The sequence below is a fragment of the Poecilia latipinna genome, unplaced genomic scaffold, assembly GCF_001443285.1.
Source record: "Poecilia latipinna isolate Pla-1442-1.1 unplaced genomic scaffold, P_latipinna-1.0 Scaffold3134, whole genome shotgun sequence".
Classification (NCBI taxonomy): domain Eukaryota; kingdom Metazoa; phylum Chordata; class Actinopteri; order Cyprinodontiformes; family Poeciliidae; genus Poecilia; species Poecilia latipinna.
Genome location: NW_015115750.1, coordinates 37,619 through 47,576, shown reverse-complemented (window position 1 = coordinate 47,576; position 9,958 = coordinate 37,619). Strand labels below are relative to the sequence as shown.

The following is a 9,958-nucleotide window of genomic DNA, read 5'->3' as shown; positions in this document are numbered from 1 at the left end:
TGTTTTCCAAACTTCCAAAATCCGTTTTTCTCTTTTTTTTTTTTTTTTTTTTTTTAAACTATTTTTTTAAAAAAAAAAAAAAAAAAAAAAAAAAAGATCTCTTGTTTATTTTTCAGCTCAAGGAGATTACATGTGCAGTCAGACTTTCACTGAATTGTAAGGTTGGCAATGCTCTAATAAAATTCAGATTTTGGCGACAGCCACAATGTTGAGAACTATTGTGACATGTAGTCCCATCACGATAACAGATTTTGTTGGACGATAAATTGTCCCAGTAATTATTGCGATAAACGATAATGTTGTTCTTTTGAGACAAATTTTAAGGATTATATTGATAATGAAATAATAATGCTAGTTTGCCCTCTCAAAGACCGATGAAGTTTAATTTTGTAAAGAAAACTGGAAAATATAAATATCAAAAATAAAACACAAGCAAAAACAAATAAAACGGAAATAAAAACCATAAGTAAAATCAATCACAATCATTCTGCAAACAAAGTTTATTGAGATTTTTTTTACTTTATAATGTCATTAATTGATTAAGTGACAGGTTTAGTGACATATTGGTATCATGAGCTCTTGCTTTATCCCCTGTAGCCTCCAAACTGCTACGACTTTCTCTACAGGAAGCCTAAAGTTTGCCCTACACGTCTTGACCTTTCCTTCGTACTGATGATGTCTCACTGTGTGGCTGCTTCAGGGTTGATCACTGGAACAACGAGAAGGAGCGCCTCGTTCTCATCACTGACAACACGCTTCTGATCTTCAAGTACGACTTCGTCCTGCTCTGCTGCGAGCAGATCCAGAAGATCCAGCTCAACTACATAGACCGCATCGCTCACGGTTCCTTCACCTTCCCAAAGCGCTCGCTGCTCAAGTAAGTCCCTCCACTTCTCCAGCTGCATAATTCATGCATACAGTGCTGTGAAAAGGTTTTTTTTTCCCCTACATGCTTTTCTTGTTGCACTGACACCATATAAGATGTTTCAAATCTTATAAGTTTTAGTATCAAAGACAACCGGAGTAAATGGACAAATCTGTTTTCAAATGATATTTTTGTTTACTAAGGGGGGAAAAGCTATCCAAAGCAACTTGGCCCTGTGTGCAAAAGACATTTCCCTGCCTGGTTGTGCTGCTCTTGGTAGTGGCAGCTTCAGTATAGAGCAGTGGTCCCCAACCCTGGTCCTCAGGGACCGCTGTCCTGCACGTTTTTGATGAGTAAGGACTCCAGCACAGCTGATTTATATGATTGCATTACCTCCTTTGCATTCCAGCAATTGCTATAGAAGTCGATTAATCAGCTATTCATTTAACCCAGGTGTGCAGCAGCAGGGAAACACTTAAAACATGCAGGACAGTGGGGACCACTGGTATAGAGGTTGCAGTAACTGGAAATGAATCTTTTAAATTGCTCTTCTCCGTGACATTGCTTCAATTCAGCCAGGCCTGTTGCAATACAGCAATTAATGACATAATTAATGAAAACTAGCTCAATAATTTCGATTTTCATGATTTTTCATTTTTCCCTATTTCTACCAAAAACTGGATGACAAGCATCTTCACTTTTGGTCTCAACTATTCCCCCCTTTTTAAGGACAGTTTTGTTTACAGAGACTTGATAACACATTTTATTTGTTTCTGTTTTGTTTATTTATTTTGGATATTTAAAGTGTCTTTCAATTCCAATGTTAAATGTTGATTAAAATTTAAATTAATCAAAAAGCATTTTTTTTTTTTTTTTTTTCTAAATGTGAGATGGATCTTTGTTCATTTTGGTCAGCAGTGATCTTCAGCGTTAAGCTCTCCTGCAGATGTACTTTTTGATGTGATTTTGACTAACCTTGGAATATTGAGCTGCTGTTAGAAGTCAAGTCCAGGTTGCTGGTTGACGTTGCTACTTAAATTTCCCTCTTTTCAGGGAGTTAGTTGGCAATTTAGAAGTCTTAAAAACCCTCAGCGTGGAGGATTACAAATATTAACCCTAATTATTATGAGCTCTGCGCTCTAATTAGTTTCACAAAAGCTAAAATTCCCTGTGAGAAAATGTCCTTGTTCCTCGTGATTAACCGGTATTCTTTGCAGCAAAAGCATGCTTGCTCAATTTTTTTTTGACCTACTTATTCCAGTTTTTCGCTTTTAATATATTTCTTTAATCTTGTATCAGACAGAGTCCATTTAAAATAAATATCTAAGGATGTAATGAAAAGTGTAACACGGTGCAGGGAGCTCGCAGGGACAACAGGGAACGGGAACTCGCTTCGCAGGAGGATGAAAAAAGGGCGAGTTGTGCCTTTTTCTGGGGTGAGGCGCATCGCTGTCATTCGGAGCTGTCACTTAGCTGATTAGTGGCAAAATTAATGTCCTCCTTTCATGTAAACCTTTTAAAGACGGGCCCGGGGGACACCGAACCAACTAAAACTAATTTGATGAATAAAACGTAATGTGGCACGACGAGCTTAGAGAGCGCGGCCTTTTATTGGAGGGTTTATCTCGGCACGTTGCGCTGAATTATACATAAAACGCCTGCGAAAGCCAACCGGGAGTCCGGCTGTAAAGACACAGTTTTCAAATAGCAAAGACTTGAGCCTCAAACACTCCCTCTGTCTGTCTGTTTTCTCTTTCAGCTCCTTTTCCTTTCAGATTTTTTCCTCTGTCCCACAGGAAGTGTGTCCTTTTTTTGTCTTGGTTGTGGATCTGCAATCGTGTTCATGTATATGAAAAGCAAAGTCTTGCTGCTGCTTGAACCTTCCACAGAACTTTCTGTTTCATGAGAACAGATGTTAGGCGGGGAAATGAAAGGTCAGCTCAGGAAATAATATATTACAGTGGATACATCATGCCTTTAAATCCGTCCTTTACACGTGTAAATCATTTACTTATGGTGTATATAAAGTGGAATGCTTTGGTCTGAATTTCTCATTACTGTAGCTCTACAAACCCCTAGTTTACCCCTGTACTGAAACGCTTTTTTGGGCGACTCGTTTTGCTGTACTACATTTTTTTTTTATGTGAATGAGACATTTCATGCGTTCCTCTCCACCCCGTTGGACCTTTTTTTTTTGTTTAGTTTGAAAGCAAAGACACGGATATCTAGCGGCAGAGAAACTTTTTATTCCAAAGTTTATTAGAGATGTCAATAGCAGAAAACTTGTCCATCCGACCTTACATGTAGGAGCCAGAGTCTGACCCAGAGCAGGAGAACGAAGACGACCGACCTGCAGAACCACGCATTAACCTCAGTGGGGTTAATACTGTATTGACACCCTCACCATCCATAACGAATGCCTACAATATGGAGCTTTGCTGTGTCTCTTGCTTCCATAGAGAGAAGGAAGTGACCCTCAGTCAGATGAAGACTTTCTGAAAATCCCTCTCAATGTGGTGCAGGTTGCTGAAGCTCTGCAAACATGGGGGACTTTCCCCTCCGATGTGGGCACATTCCTGAGAAAAATCAAATTTGACCAGACACTTCAAAGAGGCTCTGATGCCGGTGGGGGGTGTTGTAAGGAATGCTGTGGGTTAATGCACGCTACAACCACTTGTTTATCTGCGACCTCGGCATAACTGAACTTGGACCAAAAAAAATCGCTGCAAGGAAAAAATCAGCGGATTCACAAAACCGATCAGCTGGAAGTCATGACCTTGTTTAGCAGTTCCGCTGCAGATGCGGTGACGTCATAGTCAAGAAAATGTTAAGGCGAATAGAGAAAAACGAACAGCCTGAAAAATATAACCCAAAAAGAATATAAAGATATAAATGCAGCACTGGAAGAGAAGACGCTTCCATGTTTTTGCACTCAAAATACACAAAAAGATATTTAAGGCCTTAAAATTGTAAATTTTGCAGGATATGTTCCCTTTAGCACTGCAATAAACGGAGTAGGAATAAAATTGTAATGCGTCTTTAATGTCTTGTTTATTTGGTTCTGACATTATAATGTGAGTCTTTGGTAGAGAAATGTGGTAAATAACATTACTTGGACTGATCTGCTGAAAGCCTCTGGGTCATGCAGGTGCCATCATTGTTGGTCCTGAATGGAGCTTTTGATAGTTAAGGAAACTACCCAGCTCCTATCACACTGTTCCTCTTTTCATTTTGATACGGTCAGGCTTTTCGGGGTTTTGTGGAGCTGTTATCAGTAGGCAGTATCAGCTTGCAAATGTGCCATGCATTCACACACCTTGAACTCCCCCACATCGTGGCAAGCACAGTCTTCACTTTATTTTATTGAGATTTTATGTGATAAACCATCAAAAGTAGTGCATGCAACTGAGGCCCAGAATTATTCATAATATTCAAAATATTTAGACTTTGAGTGATTTCTCTTTAATGCTGTTTAAAAAAGAAATGCTATTTCTTATTTGTGATAAGAAATAAGACAGACGTATTTTATTTGACAAAAAATTGCACCTTATGATTGCTGAGAAGCTTTTTGCATGTTTCAATGCATGACTTTTCTTTGGTGATGAGCTCTAAGTCTTCTAAGGGTTGGAACACCTCCAACACCCTAATCCTTCACTTCCTCCACAGATTTTTATTTATTGCATTGACACCATTACTCCACTGTTCTTCCTGTGTCTTCTACGTGACTTTTGAACCTCAAAATGAACTTCAACAATCCTTTCCACTTTTCTGTGCCAAATTTGTAATTTGTCATCAACGGATTCTTTCATTGGACCTGTGGATCTTGTCAGATCCATTAAAGTAACCCGGGTCCTCTTGGTCACATTTGTGATGATGCTTTACATTCATTGCCTGTCGCTTTAAAACCAGTAGTTTAAATGGTCTGAGTGGGAGTCATGCAGGTGAGAAACCGTTTTCAAGTATTGCTAGTAGAAGAAGTTTCAGTCAAAAAGCTCTTTTGACCATTTACAGGCAATAAGCAATAAACCAATTAATCGCTTAACAAATGAAAATGAACTCAATAGTTTTCATTTGGATGATTTGTATTTTTTCTCTTTTTTTTTTTCTACCAAAAACTGGGTGAGAAAAGTCTTCATCCAGTCTGGTCCTTTGGTCTCAACCAGACAATTTTGTATACAAAATTAACTTCATAATTCATTTCATTATGAAGTTACTTATTAGTTATTTCTGTTTTGTTTATTTTTGATATTTAAAATGTCTTTAATTTAAAGTATCTTTGAGAGAGTGAGCTTTCATTGTTATGCCATTACCATTATCTTACTGGAAAATGGTTTCTAAGCAACAACATTACTGTTTAACGCAATAACTTCCAAGATAATTTCTCATCCAGCAAAAGTTGTTATTGTGACAGGCCTAAACTTTCGTACTGTTTTAGCTTGGGAGCTTGTTCTATAATCCAACTCTGTTAAAATATCATCCAATATAAATAAAAAGCACACTTCAGATTTCTATTTGTAATGTATTTTTCCCTGCGCTTCATAATCATGTGCTACGTTGTGTCGGTCTATTGCATCAAATCTTTGGGAAACACTCAGGTTTGTGGTTGTGATGTGGCAAAATATAATAAAAACAAAAACTTAAAGGGGGTCTAAATACTTTTGCTCCGCCCTGCAGGCGATCTTTTATGAGTGTTGATAGATGACATCTAAACGGCTTCGAGATGGTTTCATACCTTTTACCAGCCTGATGCTGTAAATCCGTTTCGCTCGTCTCATCATTCACTCCCACACCGTTTCCATATTAGACTTTTATAAACGAGAGCCCAGAGGCATCATTGAGCTCCTCCACCTGCCGGGTTATTCATTCACACACGTCGCTCTCTCAGGGCAACGCAACGCCAAATGCCAGGGAGGTTTTTGTAACCGCACTCGTGTCATCATCGTCAAGGCGTGCTGCTGACGGTTGTCGTCTGACCACATGATGTCAGTGTGCACCCTCGGTAGAGCGGGTTAATGCAGCAGCGCCACATCTCTTCATCACATCCCCACAGCTGCTTGCTGTCTGGATCTAATAGCATCCTGCATCTGTTGCAGAGTGCGTCCTCTGCGCTCTCTGATACGGACGTTCACAGATCTGGCAGAGTCGAATTGTTCTCTGATCACGATTTGGTGCAAACAGTTACCTCTGTTCATTGATCGCGATTTCTCCCTTAGATATTTTTGTCTTTTTTTATTTATTTATTTTTTTTGAATGTCAGAGCTCAATTATTTAAAAAGAAATCATAATCCTACAATTTATTTATCTGTTTTTTAAATATCTGCCTAAAATTTCTGGAGTGTTTTTTCTTTAACGGAAGCGCTTGAATAAATGTAAAGTAGTTTTCAAATCGACTGACCTCCATTATCTCTGGATTTCACCCTTCAGACATTTTTTTTCCGACATACTCTCCAAGTGCACAAATTAACAAAAAGGACCCAGTATTCAGGATCTGTTTAGAGATGTTTTGAGAGACTTCTTTCCAAACCGTCTAGACAAACTAATTATGTAGAATCATCTGCTTTTTTTTCTTCTTTTTCTTCATTTTTATTTCTGACTCAAACAGCTGGGTGTGGAGCAGCGATTGCTACAGCAGAAGCCATAAGAAATGGGTAGAATGTGCCGTTTTCAGTAGTTGAACTCTCCCTTTGACCACACCTTTTCACGCCGCCGCAGCTTATTTATTCAAACAGCAGAGGGCAGTGAGTCGGTGCACACTTTATTATAAGGACATGCAAAGAAGTTTGAGAGACCCAGCTGTGTGCAATAGTGTTTTTTCAGTTTGAGATTACATTTTGTCATGACGCAGAAGATAAACTCTCTAACAGGTATGCGACGTTCAGCCACATAAACAGGAAATGAGGTAGTCATTACTTTTATTAAGTTACCTTGAACATTGCAGACCCACCACTGCAAAATCACTAAATCTTACCAAGTATTTTTGTCCGGTTTCTAGTGCAAATATCTTGATACACTTGAAATGAGACAAAACCAACTTACAAGAACCTTTACACCAAGATGTATGAACTTGTTTTAAGTCAATAATTGCTTAATATTGATAATAAAAAAAAAATACAGCTTCCACTGGCAGATTCTTTAACGAGACTTTTTTTTCCATGTTATAAGTTAAATAATCTGTCAGCGGTACTTGCGCTTTTTATTAGTATTCAAGAATTATCGACTTAAAACAAGCTCCTATATATTGCTGGAAAGGTCCTTGCAAGTTAGTTTTATTTATTTATTTCCAAAACTTTATTTATGTTAGTCTTGTAAGTTTTATTTGCACTAGAAACTAGACAAAAATACTTTGTAAGATTTAGTGTTTTTGCCGTGTGGTGTTGCACAAGAAACCTGCAGAGAGAAGAAAATCATTGCATAGCCTTGAGAATGCACTCATCCACCAGTGTTGATAAAATTCATATATTCACCTACATGTTGGTCAGAGAAGTTTGAATTTTCTCTAGTTCAGGTCATGATTATATAAATGGGCTTAAATACATTCACTAAAATCATTCAATAAGTCCTGCTGAATATTGTTTAGGGTCTTGTAAGAACAACGGAAAGGTTTATTCATCTCTTGTTTGTGTTTATGATTGTAGCTGGTAGTTTCTCCTAGCTAGCAGAAAAAGGATTTTGCACACAATCCTCTGAACAGTGGGAAAGTTTGAAGAACTTGGTGGACATTGAAAAGCTTTATACAACTTAAAGGGGCAGTTTTATGTAAAATTGTCATTTTTAAGCTTGATATCATCTTATGATGTTAATCCCTCATCAAAAACATACCTTATACGAAATGTAACATGATTACATGATTGTGTTGTAAAATGGCACCATATGCCTGGAAAACACATCATGCTGCCCATTTAAAGTCCTCTGGAGCCATTTCTAAACAACTTTGATTTATTGTCACAATAAATTCCAGTTAAAGATGTTTTTCACTAGTCAATGAAAGTATCATTCGCTAATGATACTAGTAGTCAATGATACTAGTGAAAGTGTCATTCACTAGTATCTCTGTATGTCTGTATGTCAGTCAGACCAAACATATATTGAACTATTTGCCCACAGTGATGAGCAGGTTGTTCAGTAAAATCAAAACAAAGCTTACAAACTCTGGAATTTTATTTATTGATTGATTTCATGTATTGTGATGCTTCCTGGTTTCAATATGACACCAAACCGGATTGCGTTCAAAGATTGTGCGTGTTTTTTCTCCAGGCCTGACAAACGCGGACAGACCTCTGATACACGATGCAGATTATAGGCAGAAGTTGCAAAACTTTTAAATTGGCACAAGAATAAATGCAACAGACTTAAAAAAAAAATGTATAATGATGGGTCTCACGAGTAAGGAAGTATTTTGATTTGGGAGACCAGAGATGATGATGATGATAATGATTATGGATTATGAAGGAGCTTGCAGAGAGCAATTAAATCCCAAAGGTTACCCGTACCAAACAACCAGATCAGTCTGTCGAAACTAACATGGNCACANAAACAGGCTCCACATCTTTAACTGGTCATGTCCCACCTACGCAGCAGTCACAGCGCAAATAGACCCTATAAAAGAAGATAAACTAAATTGGAAAACCAACCCATCGCTGTAGGCTTCCTGAAGTTTCTGCTGTGTTTAACTCTTTCCTCTTCGTTTCCTATTAATGTCAAATCAAGCTTGAATTTTTCAAAGGTTTGGTTTGACTGAGCTGAAGAATGTGGAAAGTGGATGCACACTTCTTCTTGTGTAGGTTCCAGGGAAAGGCATGAGCTGATGTATGTAAGGGTTTATGCGCGTACACGTTGCTTATAAGTACAACTTCAACGCTGCATCTTGGAGACGGTATCATGACGCCCTGCTGGGGGCTGGGTGTGCTGGCTGAGCTGGTTCCAGTAACAAGAGTTTTTTTTTTAATTATTCCTTTTTTTCTCCATTTTTTTTTTTTTTACAATGAAACCAAAAGATGTTGGCGTTCATCTTGATGACCTCATCTTTTCATTGGATTGGGTTACCGATAAAAATCAGCCTTAAGAGGAGACGTACATTTAAAGTAACTCTGGAGGTGGTGCTGACAAATTGATGTTTTCTAAAGAATCTGAAACCCTTCAGACAGCCCCGGCTAAACTTCACCCTGTTGTTTTTATATCACAAGATATGCAAGATAAAGCCAGATCTCTATTTTGATTGACTACTACTTTCTTTTTTCTTTACATTTGGCTCATGTCCCATCTAAGAGGGGAAGCTGATGACCATGCTGATCAAGATATTTAGGTGTTAAAATCAGTCTGTTTGCGTACAGAGACATTGGTGAGGACAAAGAAGAACATAACAGAGAAATGGTGGATTGTTGTGGAGATATTTAGGGCAGCAGGGAATTTCCATGGGAAGGAATGTTGGAGCTGATAAGCAACATAATATGCAGGAGAACAACTTTTCTATTGCATAAACAAACTAGTCTAAAACATCCTTTAACAGTTTACTGCGTAACAGAGAACAGAAATGAAGTAGATATTTGTAATGTTTATTGCCCAACATTAAAGTGCCATACAGAGCACAAGCCTAGCTTCTGAGAAATGAAGAAAAAAAGCAATGTCCCCATCAGAATTTCATTTTTCTCAATACAGAGTCGTTTAGAGTTAAGATTTGCAGATACTTTGTAGCAATCCAATCCTTGGTGCCATCATCTAGAATAGTCAGGGGTGAAAGTAAGGGGTACGGTCGGGTACTGCGTACCCCTAAAAGATTTAGTGGGGGTACGCAGTACCTGCAAGAGAGAGGAGTGGCTGTCTGCTGTAAAAATATCAGTGGGTTCACTGTGCAGCTGTGAGTGCAACCACTAATCAGGTGTGACTGATTAGTTTTTCAAGAACAATCTAAAACACAACTTAATCAGTTAATAAATATCTTTTCTCCCCATGTCATATTGTTTCTGAACTCTTAGTGCTTTGCTAGAGAGCAGGGGTGCAACACGTGGATCGTGGAAGGTTTTGAGTCGATCTCAGCATTAGGTGACAAACTGAACGCCACCAGGAGGCTGAGACGAGCACGTCCTCCTCTAATTG

The 9,958-nt window shown here is 38.3% G+C and overlaps 1 protein-coding gene across 1 annotated transcript in view; it reads left to right on the top strand.

Annotated features, from left to right (window-relative positions):
- Positions 1–9,958, top strand: part of tprg1 (tumor protein p63 regulated 1) — a 38,253-nt gene that overhangs the window by 10,532 nt on the left and 17,763 nt on the right. The window contains exon 4 of the mRNA XM_015022906.1: positions 701–877. Within this exon, the coding sequence (XP_014878392.1) occupies positions 701–877 (177 nt within the window). The remainder of the gene's footprint in view (positions 1–700; positions 878–9,958) is intronic.